The 21,919-nt window shown below is 35.0% G+C and overlaps 1 protein-coding gene across 15 annotated transcripts in view; it reads left to right on the top strand.

Moving 5' to 3' along the window:
• tns1b (tensin 1b) overlaps positions 1–21,919 on the top strand; it is a 320,941-nt gene that overhangs the window by 243,523 nt on the left and 55,499 nt on the right. For all 15 annotated transcript variants that reach the window (XM_048194585.1, XM_048194584.1, XM_048194582.1 and 12 more), the window contains 7 exons: positions 376–459; positions 4,973–5,085; positions 5,808–5,868; positions 6,242–6,317; positions 8,546–8,675; positions 8,861–8,926; positions 9,041–9,157. In XM_048194585.1, the coding sequence (XP_048050542.1) occupies positions 376–459; positions 4,973–5,085; positions 5,808–5,868; positions 6,242–6,317; positions 8,546–8,675; positions 8,861–8,926; positions 9,041–9,157 (647 nt within the window). The remainder of the gene's footprint in view (positions 1–375; positions 460–4,972; positions 5,086–5,807; positions 5,869–6,241; positions 6,318–8,545; positions 8,676–8,860; positions 8,927–9,040; positions 9,158–21,919) is intronic.

Below are 21,919 nucleotides of genomic sequence, written 5' to 3'. Positions count from 1 at the left end.
TAAGACATGTAGACAGCGTACTGTCTGTGTTTATCGAATTAAAGATGCTCCTCTGAATGCTTATTATGGAAAGACCTTAATCCCACATCACAAGACCGGCCACGCGTTAGGTAACACATGAGCGGGGGGCGGCGGGAAAAACAACTGCCAAAATGCATCACTTTACAAAAGAGGATTTGTCTCAAGACTCAAATTAAGTGCTGATCAAATTCATCTCTGATGCAAAGTGCTATTTTTATGTACAAAAAGCTTCCAGTAAATTCAAGAAGCAGTTTTCGATACATTTACATTTACCGGAAAACAAGACAAAGATGCTCATTAAGAATATGATGTTTTTTGCAATGTGTTTTACAAGTATTTCCTTTGCCTCTGCAGTGCAGACCAGGCTCTTGACAGGTTTGCCATGAAGAGGTTTTATGAAGATAAAGTGCTTCCTGTGGGTCAGCCTTCCCAGAGAAGGTCAGTTGTGCATTGTTTTCCCCATCTGACCTCTTATCTTTCTGCTTTATGAGTTTGACCCTCATTGTGAGCATTCAGTTTCAGCCATTGTTCAAATTTATGAGCTTCACCTCCAGATAACGGTGACTGAATGATGCAAACGATGTTTGTGTAGTTTTGTTAGGTTAAGTTAGGTTATGTGTTGTTTACCTAACCATACCCTATGGCTGTATGTCCTTTAAAAGAAAAAAATGGTATGTAATCTCTTTCTGAGCGCCTCATGTCTGATCTTGCCTCAGTACTGCTGCTATCAAACATGCAAATTACATATCTCTCACTACGACTGATCTCAGGTCAGTTGTGCTCAAACTATTGCTCCAGTTGCAATCCAGGACACTGTGATGACCAATACTGAAAAATACGCTACCATTCAAAAGTTAGTGAGATTTTACTTTTAAAGAAATTAATACTTTTACAAGGGCGCACTTGGATCAAAAGTGACATTTATAATGTTACAAAAGATTTCTATTTTTTTAAATTCTGTATCCTGAAAAAAATTTGGTATCACAGTTTCCACAAAATTAAGCAACATAAATGTTTTCAACATTGATAATAATAATAATAAGGAAATGTTTCTTGAGCAGCAAATCATCATATTAGAATGATTTCTGAAGGATCATGTGACAATGAAGACTGGAGTAATGATGCTGAAAATTCAGCTTTGCATCACAGGAATATATTAATTTTTTTTAAAAAGAAAATAGTTATTTTAAATTGTAATATTTCACAATATTACTGTTTTGCTGTATTTTTATAAAATAAATGCAGCCTCGGTGAGCAGAAGAGACTTCTTTCAAAAACATTAAACAGTCTAACTCACCTCGAACACCTTTGTGGTCACACTTTAGATTAGGGTCCAATTCTTACGGTTAACTAACTATTAACTATGACTTTTGCCTCAATAAACTCCTAATTACTGCTTATTAATAGTTAGTAAGGTTAAGTTTAGGTATGGGATAGGATTAAGGGATATAAGGCATTAATATGTGCTTTATAAATACTAATAAACAGCCAATATTCTAGTAATATGCATGCTAATAAAAAAAACTAGTTAATATTGAGAATTGGACTAAAGTGTATTTGTACTGTATTTGTATAAACACCAGAGTCATCCTGATTTCTCAAACACTCAAATCCTCATCATCATGTACCAGCTGTGGAGGATTTGTGTGCCTGATTGCCTAGAGTATGATCATTTTTTTTTGCGAATATGCTCTGTAGAGACACTAAAAGGCCATGTTTGGGATGTCAGTCCTTTGGGTTGTTATTTCCTGAGTTATAATTAAACAGAAATGGTTGCCAGTGTCTGCTGCTTAGCTTTATATGTACAGTGGAGTCCAAAAATCAAGACCAAACTTGGTCTTTTTATTTTAAAACATTTATATACAGAAATAGTTATGACTTAAGTGAAAAATAAATATTTCCGATTTTGCACTATTTCTAGGTCATCAATTAAAAAGGTCTATTATGCTGCTTTTTTTTTTTACATTTTCAACTTTTGGAGTGTGTGATGTTGCTGTTTGAGCATGAAAAAGGTCTGCAGAGTCGACGAAAGTTATTCTCTATATCAGTGCACACTCACAGTCTTGAGTTTTCTTCCGGGAACAAACACATCACAATATTCCTCATTTAAATAATTCCCAAGGCATATGCAAACAAAGTGGCGGGGCCTGGTTGAGTTGCGTTAGTAGTGTGTTGAAACTTGCATTATGGTAAGGGTTGTGACATTTTCGAAACCCGCTCGAAGCAGTTGACCAATCACAACACACCGGTCCAGCCGACCAATCAGAGCACATTGCGCTTATCAGAAGGAGGGGTTTTATAGAGACAGAGGAACTAAACAGAGCACTACTGACAGACTGAGAAGAGAAGTGCTGCAATCATGCAAAATATGAGAAAAAATTATGTTTTTTGAAAAATCAAGCATGGAAACCTATGGAAGAGGATTAGGGCCAAGCAATAATAAAAAAAAATAAAACCATCTTGAGATTAAAGTTGTTAAATTTCGAGAAAAAAGTCGAGATAAAATGTTGAGAGTAAACTCGTTAAATTATGAGAAAAAACTCGTTAAATTTCAAGAAAAAAATCAAGATAAAATGTTGAGAATAAAGTCATTAAATTATGAGAAAAAGGCATTAAATTATGAGAACAAATTCGTTAAATTATGAGAAAAATGTTGTTAAATTATGAGAACAAATTCGTTAAATTATGAGAAAAATGTCGTTAAATTTCGAGAAAAAAGTTGAGATAAAATGTTGACAAAGTCATTAAATTATGAGAAAAAAGTCATTCAATTATGAGAACAAATTTGTTAAATTACGAATTTGTTCTCATAATTTAACGACTTTTTTCTTGTAATTTAATTACTTTATTCTCATAATTTAATGAGTTTAATCTCAACATTTTATCTCGACTTTTTTCTCAAAATTTAACGAGTTTTTTCTCGTAATTTAACGAATTTTTTCTCGAGATGGTTTTATTTTTTTTTATTTTTGCTTAGCCCTAATCCTCTTCCGTAGAAACCTATTCTAGTAGACCCGGAAAACAAAATCAAGGAGTTATTGGTCATTTTTAAATAAGCAAAATGTGTGATCATGTGACTCTTGCTTCCATTAAAGCTCAAGATGTTCACTGGAACATCTCAAATTATGCTGGAGAACATAATCATTAGGTTTTAGTCATGTCATATCATGACTTTTTTTCATTTTTTTTTTCTTTTCTTTCACTCAGATTTCAATGTTATACTATATTTTTTGCGTTGAAAAAAATTTTATATTAAAGAAAAAAATGTTTTTCCACTAGTAGTTTCACAGATTTTTGGACCCCAATGTACAGTTACAAACCCAAAGACGCTGATAAACGTGTATATACGATTTGTGCTCGAGTACATGCCTCTACACACACCCATTTATTCCTCATAAGGGAACACTTGGCCACAGATGTGCTGCTTTTACAGAATCAAGCATTCCATCTGTATATGGAAGCACTGGCACTTCAGGCTTCATTAAAACTAGATTTCATTGGGGCACATACTTGTGCTCCCTTCATGGAAAATGGAAAGGCAGAGTCATGGTAAGAGCTTGCTCCAGGAGGAAAGAAGAAGCTTATGATTTCTGCCGTTCTGCTCTTCTGGGATAGAGGGACCCTGGAACAACTGAATGTTCATGGGAACCCAGGCCTCGGGCAATCTGCCAGGAAGATGCAGAAACGCTGGTCACTATCCATCTCCAGAGACACAGCCTCAATATTCAAGAAGAAAAATGCTTTTTCCTGTTTATAAAACGTAACATCTGTTAAGGGTTCGGAAACACAGCACACCACTCCTCAACTGCAGATGAAACCATCTCATGACCCTAAATGGTGTTCACAACAGTGTTTAGATAGTATGTTATGTAATACACACTCACATGAATACGTCTTTTGCTTGAAACCCAAGACTTTCACACACTCAGCAAGATTTAACAACAGGTGCATCTGCGTTTCCTAAATGGATGGTTGTCGCAATACTATAATTTCAGTAGTCGATAGCAATGCCATTGAAATCTTATGATTCTCAATAAAAGTTTAATAGCACAGCAAAAACTAGTATGATGTCCAATATGGTCCTTTATTTAAACATGCCATATATATAAATATTCAGTAAATAATAATAATTATTATTGTTCTAGACATATATCTCTTATTTATGCAGACATATAACACATTACAATATGGTTTAATATGTTAACATTTAAGTAATGGTAATTTATACAACTTTAAATTTTAAAAATGTATTAGTATATGTAGAAATTAACATTAACCTAGAATAATATATATTTTTTTTTTTTTTAAAGAGGATTTTTTTTTTATAATGCCCCTTTTCACAAGATGTAATATAAGTCTCTGGTGTCCCCAGAATGTGTCTGTGAAGTTTCAGCTCAAAATACCTCACAGATCATTTATTATAGTTTGTCAAATTTGTCCCTATTTGGGTGTGAGCAAAACATGCCGCTTTTGTTTGTGTCCCTTTAAATGCAAATGAGCTGCTGCTTCCGCCCCCTTTCCAGAAGAGGGCGGGGCTTAAACAGCTCACACTTCGGTTGTGCGTTTTGTTGTGTGTTCTCGGGGGCAGGGTTTATGTAAATGTTGGGGTTTGTGATGTCACTAACCCAGGAAGAAGCTCGTTGTAGTCCCTACTAGCCGTTTGTAGTCGGCAAATTCTATAAAAGAAAATATCTCGCTTTGCATTAAACTTTGAGCGTTGTAACTTTGCAGATGTTGTTTATGCTCAAACAGCAACATTACACGCTAACTAAAGTTAAAAAAGAGGTGCAGTGGTTCAAGGACCCCTTTAATGACTTGATATAGAAGTACCAGTAGTTTTGACATCTCTAGTACACACTCGTTCATGTCTCAGTCCTCCCCTGTTGTCTGTAATCATTAGTGTTGTCCACTAATTTGTTTTGCTTATTAAATTATTTCTGATAATCTTTAGGTATGTGCAGTACTTCAGCGGTCTGCTCTCCGGTCACATCAAGATCAACAACAAGCCCCTGTTTCTGCACCACGTCATCATGCACGGGATCCCAAACTTCGAGTCCAAAGGAGGTGAGCTGAAATGCTCTGGCCGTTGGCCATTTGTCAGTGACTATCGAAGGTGTTGAAAGCAGGTTTCTGGAGTCCGTCTCATGTCCTGCTGCTTTTGACGCCTTCCTGTCAGACTGACAACATGCTGCTCTATTACACACATCTCTGGTGATCCGATCAGAAGAGGTCAGCGCTAAATCCAGCTGTAGACAGGGTCTAGAATGTTTCGTGATCTGATCATTGAAACCACAGTCGGAGGTAGTCAGAGAAACATGTGACCACATCACATTTGTAGTATAAACAAATCCATCCTACCCAGACAGTTATGTGTGGCGTTCTCAAAAAGGTGGACCGTAAAGTTTTCTAAGTGGTCCGCTGATTAAAAAAATTAAATAATTATTGTTGACAAAAAGTACCAACATTGAATCATTCGAATCAACTGATTAATGAACTACAATAAATATAAACATAACATATATATATATATATATATATCAGAAGTCTCTCCTCAACAAAACCCGATCACAAGCAGCTTCAGGCGACACATTAGAGACAGTGTAAACATGCTATAAACAGTATTGTGATGGTATCATCTGGGACTCATGGTAATACTGTGTGTATAAACAGGGCCTGATAGAGTTAGAGAGACTATTTCTGCTCCACGATGAAGACCAGCCCTTTAGATATTCCACTTTTAGAGCTCTACTAACATTTTGTTTTTGTTCTCTCTCATGGTTTCTCAGGTTGCCGCCCTTTCCTCAAGATCTACCAGGCTATGCAGCCCGTCTACACATCTGGGATCTAGTAAGAAACACCCCATGTTTTCCTACATGGTATTGCTCATGCTTCCCTGGCATGTAGCCCAGCCTTCAGGACGTCCAATCACAGGCGGCCCATCTGTGTCTGGGGGGTGGGGGCTTCTGAATCACACACGCTCAGAGAAGCCCACATGTGCTTTTCCCATACATCACTGAACTCAGCCCTGTGGCTTCCTCCATGCTCTCAGACTACAGTTTTATTGTTATCAGTAGGGATGACCCTTTCAGTTCAATACGAATAGGCTGATACAAACAGAAATATGTCTTGCGTCGATCACTCATATGTTTAGGCTCATGTTTGTGTGTTTAATGTGAGGTTGTTTGAGGTTAACAGGTTTGTGTTTGACTAATGTTTGCAGTAACGTCCAAGGAGACAGTCAGACCAGTATCTGCATTACCATCGAACCCGGCCTGCTCCTGAAAGGAGACATATTGGTAAGAATGAATCTCAAAAAATATGTCAAATCTCTAATTCAAAAGAATCAAATATTTTAGATAAAGAAAATGAAGCTTATTTTTGAACCATAAAGATCTGCCATTATTTTTATTTTACTTTATTTTAGTTTAGTTTATTACCATAATTATATTATATTATATTATATTATATTATATTATATTATATTATATTATATTATATTATATTATATTATATTATATTATATTATATTATATTATATTATATTATTCAAATCAAATATTCTCATCAATTTAATGGATATTATATTATATTAATTATATTATATTGTAAATTACTTAAATGGTAATTTACACAATGGTATTTTTTGCTGTACTTCCTTTATGATTTTTACAATAATAATAATAATATGTCTAATATGTAATTGGAATCATCATCATCATTGAGAATAATGGGAATCACAAAACAACTCAAAAGTAAAACAATTTGGAAAATATTCATAATTGATCCTATACTCAATATACTGGTCCTATAATTGTCTTTATATAAAAAGTAATTTCATACAATGTTTTGCTTTTGACTTGTGGGGTTAAATATGACACAGGTTTTTTCCTCCATTTATGGGCATTTCTCAGAGCAACACATGCCAATAATAAAGCTGGATGTCTAGAGGGCCATCCATCAGACATTCATTCCTGATGAGAGCCACTTTTCCCCGCATAGATTTATTTGCATTTTACCCGAGAAAGCTTTTTAAAAGAGTATGCCAAAAAGAGCTGAGTGCTTTATCATTATGCTGTGCTCATAGAGGGGCACTCTCTCTGAAATCAATCAGAGCTGATCTATAGAGGACTCTCACCCGAACACCAACCACAGCAGTAGCACTGCGCTTTGGCCGAAGCATATTATACATCAATATATGCGTTAGCATGAACGTAAAACTTCCATTGAGTATGAAATGCGACTGAGATCATAAGTGAAAATGGTTCGATTTTGCATTTCTTTTTATCACATATTATATTATCAGAATCATTTGAGTCAAGTTTAAGGATGAAATTAGTGAATATGAATTTCTTAATATTCAGTTTTGCTTTGTAGACACATGCTTTGTATTCTCAGATAAACTCTTGGTTTTTAAAAGCTTCATTTTGTTGATCGTGAATCACTGTTTTCCCGAAGCGGACCCCCCATGTGTTCGACTGAGCCTCTGCTGCAGTTCGGGAAAACCGCAGAAAGCTTAGCCAGCCCCCATCTTCCTCAATTTGGTCGTGTTTGTTTTGTTTCACTCTCCGAACTGAAAAGCTGTACATTTTATGTCCATCTGCCCTAAGTTAAGTAGGTTAATTATAGTTATTTTGGGCAACAGAAAGGGGGATACAGTTTCCTCAGTGGCCAGTGAGGACATTTTTATGTCCTTGTCTGGGTTTTGGAGAGACTCTGTTGTTTTACATACTTTCACTATACTGACATCTCTGGCTCTGCTGCACCATGGGAAGGCGAGGCAACCAGCATCCAAAACCTCTCAAACGATCTGTTCCAAGCCCGTGAATAGAACTTTCTGTGCAGAATGTGCGTGTGTTGACGCAAGATTACATTTGAATGATTTGCCATGCTCTTAAAGGAATGTTCTGGGTTCAATACAAGTTCAATACAACTTGTGCCATGTCGATTACCACAGAAAATCATTTCTGAACAAAGAAGCATAAATCGTGGTGGCAAGTTGAAGTGAAGCAAACTCCACTCGCAGGAATTACACTGGCAATGCAAAACCAGAAATTCATTCACACAGAAATGTAGGAAAACAATTTTGTATATGCTTCAGATAACATTACAATAATACCAGCCTCACAATTCTGCCTGTAAATCCTACAAAGCGGTGATATGTTTGTATAGAAGTTACTGCAAACGCAATAAACTGCAATAAATATTTATTTTATTATTAATATCTTATTTAGCTGTCTTATTCATTTTTTTTTATTCATTTGCTTTCTTTCTTACTTAGAGAAGTCAAAATTATTTTTAGTGGTAATTAAGATTATTCCCCTAACACAGTCATATGCATTAACTTTGTTTAATCTGGAACATTTATGGTGGTTTAAAACTGGCTGTAAAACTGGTATGTATCTACGGTATGGATTTTTTTCCTGCCTGGCAGAAAGTCAGCCTTTTTTCACTTAATGTGAATTTCTTTGACTGTTTTCAGTCTTTGTGTGTTTTTCACCTGTTATGTGTGATTTCTCCTCCACAGCTCAAGTGCTATCACAAACGCTTCCGCAGCCCGTCCCGTGATGTCATATTCAGAGTGCAGTTTCACACCTGTGCTGTCCATGACCTGGGCATCGTCTTTGGCAAAGATGAGCTTGATGAAACATTTAAAGGTATGCTGGATTTGCCTGGGTTTAGTCTTGCATAGTCATACTTTTGTCTATTTTATTTTATTTTTTTGTTTTCTATTTTCTATTTTATTTTATTGTTTTAATTTTATTTCTTTTGTTTTATTTTATTTTTTCTTTAATTGGCTGTATTTATGACACTGCTTTGGTCATTGCATTTCTTTTTTCAGATGACAGATTTCCTGAATATGGAAAAGTGGAATTTGTCTTTTCTTTCGGCCCAGAAAAAATCCAAGGTAAGAACTCTTTTTATTGTCATTCATTGTCAGCTAGTAAATGAATCATAGAAATACTGTAAATAGGGCACAAACTGAGCCCAGAAGCTTCTGACTGTAGATGTTCTGTCACAGGAATGGACCACCTTGAGAACGGGCCTACTGTTTCTGTGGACTACAATACCCAAGATCCTCTGATTCGCTGGGATTCTTACGAGAACTTCAACCAGCGCTGTGAAGATTCCATGGAAGGTGAGTGAAGCTGTAGTCTAATTTTCAAGGAATGAATGGAAATTATTAGATTTTCCCCACAGTGAATCCAGAATGGTAGTAAAACAGTTCTATTTTTGCTTCAGACAAATTGGGGGAAAAAAGGTCACATTTCTGCTCATAAATTCTTGAAAATTTGATGTTTGGTGATTTTTTTTTTTTTTTTTCATTGTAAAGCTACTGTCTAAATTATTATTATATATTAAATTATTATTATATTAAATTATTTGTTGGCACAAATTTATATTTCCCATAATGCTGTCAATTGACATTAATTTCACAAAGAAGCCACTCCTCTATTTTTTTTAGTAATATATATTATATTTATATTTAGTGCAACAGTGCCTGACCCCTTTTCAGTGACATTGCTTCTGCAATTATTTTTTTTACATTCATTTCTCCCATAGGGATTTAAATAAAGCCTTTGTTAAAGTGTTACAAACCTACTTTATATATATTTTAAGTTTATTGCAAAATATGCATATATACGCAAATATTTAAGTAGTTTGAGAGTGTATGGAGGTCGACTCAATTACTTTATGGGAGTGGGTGGAGCTAAAGAGCTCTTTTGGTATGTGTTGCTTGTTTCAACTCTCCGATTGGTGGATCATGAGTAATGTAGTTTTTCACCACGAATTCCACTGTTAAACATGATTATTTTTTGAAAAATAAGTTGAAATAATGTGGGCTTCAACACAAAGCAAATACCATTGATCAAAAACCTTGTAGCACACAGTAGGTAACCTAAGTTATCGTTAAAGGTGCCGTAGAACGTCTTTTTAAAAGATGTAATATAAGTCTAAGGTGTCCCCTGAATGTGTCTGTGAAGTTTCAGCTCAAAATACCCCATAGATTTTTTTAAATTAATTTTTTTAACTGCCTATTTTGGGGCATCGTTAAATATGAGCCGATTTAGGCTGCGGCCCCTTTAAATGCTCGCGCTCCCTGCCCACGGAGCTCGCGCTTGCCTTTAACAGCATAAACAAAGTTCACACAGCTAATATAACCCTCAAAATGGATCTTTACAAAGTGTTAGTCATGCATGCTGCACGCATACATCAGATTATGTGAGTATGGTATTTATTTGGATGTTTACATTTGATACTGAATGAGTTTGAGTTTGAGGCTTTAACCACATTTAACAGTACATTAGCAACATACTAACGAAACATTTAGAAAGACAATTTACAAATATCACTAAAAATATCATGATATCATGGATCATGTCAGTTATTATTGCTCCATCTGCCATTTTTCGCTGTTGTTCTTGCTTGCTTACCTAGTCTGATGATTCAGCTGTGCACAGATCCAGATGTTAATACTGGCTGCCCTTGTGTAATGCCTTGAACATGAGCTGGCATATGCAAATATTGGGGGCGTACATATTAATGATCCTGACTGTTACGTAACAGTCTGTTACGTAACAGTGTTATGTTGAGATTCGCCTGTTCTTCTGAGGTCTTTTAAACAAATGAGATTTGTATAAGAAGGAGGAAGCAATGGAGTTTGAGACTCACTGTATGTCATTTCCATGTACTGAACTCTTGTTATTCAACTATGCCAAGGTAAATTCAATTTTTAATTCTAGGGCACCTTTAAAAATTGCTTTCGATTATATCGTTAAAAAAATGAATGGCATTTTTACTTCCGGAACCTGACTGTTGCACTCTATAGTATTGTTAGCTTAGCAATATTCTAACACCAAACTCTATTGGAATCAGTTGTTAGTCGAGTATCCTGTGCACTTTGTAAGAAGTGTCTATAGTCTGTGCACATCAAAGCAGCTCACTAGGTTTTGGAAGAGGAAGCTTTGTTTACTCCTTTATTAACTAACGATTGTCGCTCAGAGTTCACATAGAGTCTGTGTTGGAGTCATCCGTCAGTCCGACATCAGTTCATCAGCATTCTGACTGCATTAGAGTTTTGTGACAGAGCTGTTTGTGTACACGACTATGATAATCCGTGCGTGCGACAGAGACTGATTTAATCAGATGAGTTTGCAGTGCTACTCTTTAACAAATCACAGAGGTCGAGTTGAGTTCACACACGCACACCGCCGTGTCACTGGAATTGTCCTCACACCCTTGTGGCCTAAGCTACGAGCCTCCTTATTTTAACTTGTGGTGTGCTTCTGCTCCTCAAACATGTGATTTGTTGTCCTTTTTTGAGACATCCTCATTTGGTGGGTCAGTTCTCTGGAGAGGGAAAGACAGAGCGAGGAATTCAAGGAGGATATGTATGCAATGTCGAGGTTTGGAAGTATATGCTTTAGTTTCACATCCTGTTACACTTTATTTCTAATCATAGTCTGCTTTAATTTTCACTTTATTCATTATAAAATGTTGTAGTGACAAATAATAAAATCTTCTCCAACCTTGCTTTGGTGAAATGGCAAATAGTCTCACATAGCTAGATTTAAAGGGTTAGTTCACCCAAAAATGTCATTAATTAATCACCCTCATGTCGTTCTAAACCCGTAAGACTTTTGTTCATCTTCGGAACAAAAATTAAGATGTTTTTGATGAAATCTGAGTGATTTCTCTCCCTCCATAGACAGCTACGTAACTGACACTTTAAAGGTGCCCTAGAACCCCTTTTCAAAAGATGTAATATAAGTCTAAGGTGTCCCCTGAATGTGTCTGTGAAGTTTCAGCTCAAAATATCCCATAGATTTTTTTTTATTATTTTTTTTAACTGCCTATTTTGAGCCATTATTACATAAGCACCGATTAAGCGTGCGGCCCCTTTAAATCTCCCGCTCCCCTGCCCCCGCGAGCTCTCAACTGCCTTAAACAGCAAACACAAAGTTCACACAGCTAATATAACCCTCAAAATGGATCTTTACAAAGTGTTCATCATGCATACATCGATTCCTGTGAGTATAGTATTTATTTGGATGTTTGCCTTTGGCTTGCTTAGTTGGGGACACTTGACATTTGATATTCAATAGTATTCTTGACATTTATTCAACAGTGCTTCTGATCTGCCTGCATTGACTCTATTATTTAAGAGCTGCTGTGCAGCCAAATTATGTACCAGTTATCAATGTAAAGCTGCTTTGACACAATCTGCATTATAAAAAGCGCTATATAAATAAAGGTGACTTGTCTTGACTTGACATGTTTGCATTTGATTCTGAATGAGTTTGAGGCTATGCTCCGTGGCTAACGGCTAATGCTACACTGTTGGAGAGATTTATAAAGAATGAAGTTGTGTTTATGCATTATACAGACTGCAAGTGTTTAAAAATGAAAATAGCGACAGCTCTCTTGTCTCTGTGAATACAGTAATAAACGATGGTAACTTTAACCACATTTAACAGTACATTAGCAACATGCTAACGAAGCATTTAGAAAGACAATTTACAAATATCATGATATCGTGGATCATGTCAGTTATTATTGCTCCATCTGCCATTTTTTGCTATTGTCCTTGCTTGCTTACCTAGTCTGATGATTCAGCTGTGCACAGATCCAGACGTTTTGCCCTTGTCGAATGGCTTGATCATGGGCTGGCATATGCAAATATTGGGGGCGTACACCCGACTGTTACGTAACAGTCGGTGTTATGTTGAGATTCGCCTGTTTAATGACAGAATTTTCATTTTTGGGTGAACTATTCCTTTAATGCCTGAAGAAATTGCGCTCAGTACTGCTATTTATTTATTGCAAAATTATTAACCAACATTGTTCCTCTAATGCAGTCAATAAACCTTCACTTGTGTTGAACCTGGAACAATTACGGTGGTTCAAAACTGTAATGCTTCAAGCTATTTATTTAGAAATTACACTCAGTACTGCAACGATTGCATGTGGTATGGTTGAAAAGTAGGAGAATAAGTTCATCAGCACCAGTTAATCAGACTAAAAATGGTGATTTCAACCAGATCTTGCCATTTGTGTGTGTGTGTTTTATGCATCAGAAAGGATTGAGGGCGGTCTGGAGGTGGTCTGGAGGCTGGTACGATCCCAGCATTGAATAGAGAACACACAGAGCCCATTTTTCCTGTGGGAATTTGACCACAGCCACTCCACACTACCCTGTGTCCCAAGCCTCCGTTTCCCTCATCGGCTTTCAGTGGCCTTTTGTGAAATATTCCAGGCGTTGGCTGAGACTTGTGCAATTCATGCAGTGAGGAGACAGTCAGACCATTCCAGTCCAATCACAATGTCCAAAACAGCTACAACTATAAATTATTTTGTCTTCGAAAACAAACACGCAACGTGTTTGTTATCTATTCGACAAGAGCATGTTTAGATTATTGCAATCCAAAAAATACTTTTAAAACTGTCGAGACTGTATCACTTTGTTATTTTTAATATCCCTGGGGTCAAATTTTAGGAGCTCCAGTCAGTTTAGCACATATTTAAATTCTACTCTGTTCTACTTTGAAGCCATTTGAGATGACATGCTATAAAGGCTATAAAGTCTGGCCAGTCCTTTCTTTAAATAGGGAAGGCAGAAATACACCACCTTCAAGAGGGGTGTAAACTAATCCAAGTGTCTGGTCAAGAGGCAAGACCCCAAAGCCCCTCTGACTGCCCCCTGGCATCACCTGGCAGTGTTTTATGCCCCTTATGAGATGCCACATGCTCCGTAGACTATATATACCGTTCATTAGTCTGGGGTCTGTAAGATTTTTAATGTTTCTGAAAGAAGACTCTTAGAAGAAGGCTGCATTTATTTGATCCAAAATACAGTAAAACAGTAATATTTTGTTGATAAATGTTATTACAATTCAAAATAACTGTTTTCTATTTGAATATATTTTAAAATATACTCTATTCCTGTGATGAAAACTGAATTTTCAGCATCATTACTCCAGTCTTCAGTGTCACATGATTCTTCAGAAATCATTCTAATATGCTGATTTGATGCTCAAGAAACATTGCTTATATTTACCAATGTTGAAAAGAGTTATGCTGCTTAATTTTTTTGTAGAAACTGCAATACATGTTCTTTTTAAGGTTATTTGGAAAAAAAAACCTTTCTGACCACAATCCTTTGAACATTTCATATATATATATATATATATATATATATATATATATATATATATATATATATTACACCCGTCCTTATATAAAGTTTTGATCATACCGCCCGCTCCTGCATGCTTGACAGAGGCTGTCTTCAGTCAGTAGGACTGCTGAATGGAAAGGGCACATTTGCAAATGAATTTAGATGCCTATCACACAGTCAAACATCTCCATTGAGCGACTGCGGCCAGAGGACCAACTCTAGAGACATGATAAGCAGCCAGACATTATGCCTTTGTGCTGGAGCTCATGCGTCCCGTCTGCCAACACTGAAGGACTGGCTGACATTGTCAGAGGAGAGAATGACTGGTACTGATAGACCAAGAACAGTGAACTTATGTCATGATTAAAGGGATAGTTCACCCAAAAATGAAAATTCTGTCATCATTTACTCACCTTCAAGTTCGGTAACCAAATAGTTGATGGACCCCATTGACTTGCATAGTATTGAAAAAAAAAAAAAAATACTATGGAATTCAATGGTGCACCAGAACCTTCAAAAAACCTTCAAAATATCTTCTTTTGTGTTAATTGGTATGGTAAACTGTTCAAAATTTGGATTTCATTCCATTGCCGCTACTATAAAGCCTGCATGTTAACTTTAACACACCTCTATAGTGGCTTCGAAAACGGCACTGTGAAATGGGCTGATTGCACAACGGACGACTCTGTATATATTAGCCCATATGGGAAATTCAAGGGTTCATAAAAATATTGGTACAGTAAAAACTGTTCAATATTAGGGTTTAGTTAGTCCATTGCCACTAGTAAAGCTTGTGTGTTTAGCTTTAGTGCACCTCTATAGAAATGGCACTGTAAAATGAGCTGATTGCACAATAGAACAATAATGTATTGGCCCATAGGAACTTCAAGAGTTCATAAAAATATATTGATACAGTAAAAACTGTTCAAAATTTGGATTTTATTAGATCATTAGGCCCTGTTTTAAATACCTTGGCTCAATCAACTCTAACAGTGCTTAATTGAAAAAAGCACCACGTTATTAAAGAGAAGCTTCACTCGTCATCATATAGCAGATTATTATAGCATTTATGGCAGCCTCATCACAACTGTGTATATATATATATATATATATACACACATATATATATATATACATTTTCCATTTTTGATTTGTCGTGACTCATTTCCGTTAACTTATGTTTGCTGTTTAGATTTCGTTGTGTAGTGCGCTACTGGGACACCGTTTCATTTTGTTGACATAAGAGTTATGAACAAAACCTTCTGTAAAAACTTTCAGAATATAAAAAATGCTGGGTTAAAAACAACCCAAGTTGGGTTGAAAATGGACAAATATTACTATATGGCTGGCTTAAAATGAACCCAAAATAGGTTGGAAATTAAAAATCAGACAGTTACTAGAGGCAACGATAATAAACAAAAAGTGAACATTTCCACTCTAAACAATGCTGGGTTAAAAACAACCCAAGTTGGGTTGAAAATGGACAAACCCAGCAATTGGGTTGTTTTAACCCAGCGGTAGGGTTAAATGTTTGCCCAACTTGCTGGGTAGTTTTATTTAACTCAACTATTGTTTAAAAATTACTTTATTGCTTAATTAAAATTAACCCAAAGTATGTTGGAAATGAACATTTATTAATGTTCAATGAATAATTATTAAACAATAAACATTTATTAAATTGCTTATTAATACATTTATATTAATAAACTATTAAACTATTAAATTTATATTAATAAAATATTAAAGCTTATTAATAAACATTCACCTTTCGTCTATTATTGTTGCCTCTAATTGCATCTGGTTTTTAATTTCCCAACTATTTTGGGTTCATTTTAAGCTAGCCATATAGCAATTTTTAAACAATAGTTGGTTTAAATAAAACTACCCAGCAGGTTGGGCAAACATTTAACCCAACCGCTGGGTTAAAACAACCCAATTGCTGGGTTTGTCCATTTTCAACCCAACTTGGGTTGTTTTTAACCCAGCATTTTTTAGTGTATACTAATAAGCAATTTAATAAATGTTTATTGTTTAATTATTATTCATTAAACTTATTGTTAATAAATGTTCATTTCCAACATACTTTCATTTTAAGCAAGAAATACAGTAATTTTTAAACAATAGCTGAGTTAACTACCCAGCAGGTTGATCAAACATTTAACCCAACCGCTGGGTTAAAACAACCCATTCGCTGGGTTTGTCCATTTTCAACCCAGCAATTTTTAGAATGTAGATGGGAATAAAAATGTTTTGTGTATGTTACTGAAAGTACTAATAAAGTGGAGATTTCAGGCTTAGTGCAGGAGAAAATGGCCTTTAAAGATATGTATTGTAATTGAAATATACAGATATACAATAAAATGAACTCTTAAATGTGCATTTTGGATGTACATTTTCCTATACAGTATGAAAGAAAACATGTCATGGAAGCAAAATAACCCAAAATCTCAAAAACAACAGTGCATGAAAAAAAACAATGGTTTTGCCTGTAGTGTCTTGCCTTAAGCTCCAAAAGTTACACTTGTGTAACTTGTGCACTATATTCCAAGTCTTCTGAAGTCGTACAATAGATTTGTGTGAGGGACAGACTGAAATGTAAGTTGTTATTTGCACGAGACGCTTTAGAAACAATGTTTGGGATTGCTGAAGTCAAACCCTGCATGCCATGTCTTGAGTCGTCCTGCCTCAATGCACACAAGTGCAAATGAGACATTTAGCCCTCTTTCTCACACACAGCTATTATTTCACTTCAGAAGATTTAGGATGTTGTGTATGGATTACCTTTACGATTCTTTTATAGTGCTTTTTGTAGGTTGATATTAATGTATTTAACCATCATCCACTTTTGTCGTATGGACAAGAGCAGCTTGGAAATCCAAAATTTCTGCTTTTGTGTTTTCCACTGAAGAACGACACAAGTAATGGTTTCAGAATATACATTTTTGGGTGAACTACATTAATGCATCATATATACTTGGACAAATCACAGTCATGCAGTGTTTGTTCCCTACAGTACTAGAGAAGTAAACCACTATCTTAAAAGTCACTCAATCTGGACCAAGGGCCATAATTAGAGTAGACCTGCCCACAAATGAGAGAGCAGCATTTTAAGATAATAATGCTTTATCTCTTCTTGGATGTTAATGGCTCGGTAATTGACGTCTTATCGGCTTCGTGCCTTGACCACAGATAGCACTTCTCTGTTTAACAGGAGCTGCTGGCGAGGTTAGAGCAAAACAAGGCCAATCTTTGTTGGTCCACTGATATTTGTACACCTCAGAAACCACAGACACTACACTTCCCTGGCCTCAACGCTGGGCTGGAATCCATCAAAATAGCTTTCCATGTCTTACTTTCAAAGCCAGGTTTACAAATGGACATTTAGAATAATTTGCATCAACTGATTTAATATGTTCTGTCCATAAAAAATTGTATTTAATTTTGATAATGTGATATATTTTTAATGAAATGGAAAGTTGTGATTTTTTTTTTTTTTCTTCCCAGTTGTAATTAATGGAATTCTAAAAATGAGCAATGATATTTTAGATTTTTTCCCCCTTTCTCACATGGAATTATTATTCTGCATAGCAGCTAATTTTTCATTGAGGTTTGTCTACCAGTGATTGAAATGGTTAACAATTTTTTAATCTTGTGTAATATGAAATTAATATGCAAACTCCTATTTTAACCCTCAGTGGGCTCAAGATTTTTTTTTTTTTTTTAAATCAACATCAAAATTTAAATATTTTAGGTTAAAATGTATATGAATTTAATATGCAAATTATAATATATACACTACCATTAAAAAGTTTGGGGTCGGTAAGATTTTGTTTTTGAAAGACGTTCACCAAGACTACATTTATTTACTCAAATAATACAGTAAAAACAGAAATATTGTGAAATATTATTGCAATTTAAAATAACCATTTTCTATATTTTATATATATATTTTAAAACGCAATTTATTTCTGTGATGCAAAGCTAAATTTTCAGCATCATTACTCCAGTCTTCAGTGTCACATGATCCTTCAGAGATCATTCTGATATGCTGATTGCTGCCTCTTATTTTTGTGGAAACCAGTTTTATGAATAGGCAGTTCAAAAGAACATAATTTATTTGAAATAGAAATCTTTTGTTTCATTATAAATGTCTTTACTGTCACTTTCGATAATTTTAATGCATCCTTGCTGAATAAAAGTATTAACTTTTTTTTCTTTTCTTTTGAATGGTAGTGTATGTTATATTATTTGTATATATAGAATGTACATACATTTTATAATGCATTAGAGGCATTAAAATTGGCATAGAATCACAGCATTTTGTAACTGTCCACGTAGTGCGAAGTAAACATAAGACAGTGAAAGGTGAAGACAGGCCTTGTGACTGTAAAAACAATCCCTCTGTCCATCAGTGTCATCGAGGGTGGCTCTGACTCTCGGGGTTCAGCTCGAGAGACTGGAGGGGAGTCAGGAGGCAGCGCTGAGGCCTTGTTTACCATGGCCTCCCCATATTTGGCTAAGGCCCTGCCCACAGCATTTTTGGGATGGTTGGGTAAGAAAAGTGTGACGACGGGGAGATGGGATTGGAGAGGCGCTGACAGAATTGGTGTGTGAAAAAGAGCCAACTCCTCCAGCCTGGATACCAAAAACCCTTTTTGTTATCAGTCACTAGAGGGAGAGTGACAGAGCGAAGAGTCTCTGTTCACTGCACACACACGGAGCACACTGGACTGTAAGAGTTACTGTCTTTTTTGGACCATAAAAGCCCAGAAGAGGTAGAAGAAGTGTTTGGAGAGAAATGCTGAAGCTTGGCAGCAGATCTGATCTGCTCTGAGGTAAAGTTGTGTGAATGATTTGTCCTCTCACTCAACTTATTTTCTGACTTGGTGTGTCAACCACAAACGGCAGTACGCTTTGGTTTGCTAGATGTTTACGCAGTGTAAAAGATTATTTTCATGATTTGTTATCACAACATTTTTTCTTTTGTCAAATCAACTTAGATAATGAATATGGTTCAGATAACATAATATTTTGAGTTTCTGATGATTAAACCAATTGCCTTCATTGTGTTAACTCAAATTTTTAATTTAAATGAACTCAAAATTTTAAGGTAACCAGATAACTTTTTTAAGTTAAACCAACAATTCTTTTTTACAGTGTGGGTGATTCTTTGAATCGGGGAACTTCTCTGCGATGTTTTTAAAGAAAAAATTAGATATTTAGTGTTTAAAGAATAGATTATAATAGTATGTCACTTTTTATTGTGTCTCATTAATTAATAATTTGGCATATATATATATATATATATATATATATATATATATATATATATATATATATATACCCATATATATATATATGCCAAATTATTGTCATCGTACCATCATATTTCTTTTTTATATATATATATTATTTTTTTTTTTATTATATATATATATATATATATATATATATATATATATATATATATATATATGCCAAATTATTGTCATCGTACCATCATATTTCTTTTTTTATATATATATATTATTTTTTATTTTATTTTATTTATGTTATATATATTATAAATTAATGATTTTATTAAAATAAAAATTAAATAAAAAAGAAACTAAATATTTTAATTTTATGGTGATATTTTATTATTAATTTTTATTTTTATAAAATCAGTTAATTGCCTGCAAGCTAACATCATCACAAACACACACATACACACACACACACACACACACACACACACACACACACACACACACACACACACACACACACACACACACACACACACACACACACACACACACACACACACACTTCACACTAAATCCCACTTTACGGTTGATCAAGGCTATGGTCAGATCTTTATTTTATTAAATGTGATACATGTTTTAATATAGAAGAAGCATAGTTTGAAGAAGTTTTATTTTTCAAGATTTGTCAATAAATAATACATAAAGAGTCACCCTTATATGGCAAAAGTATGCTTACACCCTCATTATTTTTGTTGAAGCATGATATGAAGTAACTTACAACAATTTAAATGTGTTTTCAAGGCTCAGAGTGCTAATATACTTAGCTTGAATTACTGGGAACCCAACAGGTTTTGATCATGCATTTAGAAAAATGGCAGTTTCAAATGAATCTCACTTGCTGCATTTAATTTCACCAACTCAGACTGTATTTTTTTTTTTTCCAAAGTTTTGCAGGCACAGCTGATTTCCTTATTATGAGACTAAGTGCGGTTAGCACATATTTAAGCTAAGCTCTTAAACAGAGCGTCTGCTACGGTTTCATCACAGTTGTTGCAGGATTGGTGTTTGAATTGCGTTTTGGAGTTCAGCTGTGCAAAGCTGAGCTTTATTATGGTCTATTTGTGTGGCTGGCAGTCTAACTGTTACGTAATAAATGTGTCTACACATCAAGCTGGCTTCAATTAAACCTCCTTGCGATGGGGCAGCTGGGCCTCTCCATCTCAAATGTTGTTTAATTATGTGGCTAGAAACCAGTAGCTTTGCCAACAAAATAAGACCGTTAACCCTTTCAGCATGCTGTAGTTTAGTTCTCAGCAGTGGATTTCACAGAGACAGCGCACTGTCATCACAATGCTAGGCTTTTACTGTCACCATCTGTTAACACATGACACCAGAGGTGCACTTTTCATGTTCCCCCTCTGATGGATTTAACTACCTGTGGACTGTTTGTTCACGTGTGTGGTCTTCCGGATGTTTTTGTCGTGTTGTTATCATTACAGTGGCAAAAGCTAAGGCTCATCCACAGATAAGCTGGAATTGAAAGTGACATGGAAATGTCCGAAGATGATTCCTGATCATCACAGAGTTTGACACACTGGCTCTGGACAGGATGCTGTGGAATGATGCTGGGTTTTTTTTTATACTCTTATTGATGGTGTTAGTGGGGTGAGGACAGAAAATTATACTGAGAAAACAGGGAATAGGATCAGGAAATGCCAAACTTGATCTCCTGTCACCTGCAGGAATGTACTAGCCAGTGAGGTCTGGAGTAATGCCTTTAAACACTGAACGGGTCACGCAAAAAAAAAAAAAAAAAAAACCCACACACAAAAAAAAAAAAAACCACACAAAAAGAATGTCGAGGTCACATTTTACCTTGAAATCAAAAGAAAACAAAAAAGAAATTATATTTTACATGAAGAAACTGAAGCTTATTTGTAGGTCCATTAAGTTTTTTTTGCATTTTGACAATAAATTCTTATTGCTGTGATAATGTGATGTTTTACCTTACAGGGATTTAAAAAAAAGTTTCTAGTTTAAAATAGTTTTATTTATGTATTTATTGTACTTCAAAATTATCAGTAGGGATTTGCATGATTTTTTTTTTTTTTTTTTTTTTTTTACTGTAATATAATTTTTTTTTTAATTCATAATAAATTAGACATGATGTATTAAGTTATCTATCCATCGATTTATCGATCCATCCATCCATCCATCCATCCATCCATCCATCCATCCATCCATCCAAATTTAAAAGTATATTTTGCATTAATAAAATAAAGCATAGGTTTTGGGCCATTAAGATTTTGTTTACCAGTACGAGTATTTTACAGTTACACTGTGCCATTATTTTCATGATTATTAAGCTTTCTTGTTATTTTTTTTTTTTACTAAATTTATTTTTTAAATTTAATTAGTTAAATTAATTAGTAATTTAATTATAATATTATTGTAATAAGTACTAGATATGTCT

Source organism: Megalobrama amblycephala, linkage group LG6 (genome assembly GCF_018812025.1).
Source record: "Megalobrama amblycephala isolate DHTTF-2021 linkage group LG6, ASM1881202v1, whole genome shotgun sequence".
NCBI classification, from domain to species: domain Eukaryota; kingdom Metazoa; phylum Chordata; class Actinopteri; order Cypriniformes; family Xenocyprididae; genus Megalobrama; species Megalobrama amblycephala.
Note: the sequence above shows the minus strand (reverse complement) of the source record. Positions and strands in the feature narration are given on the sequence as shown.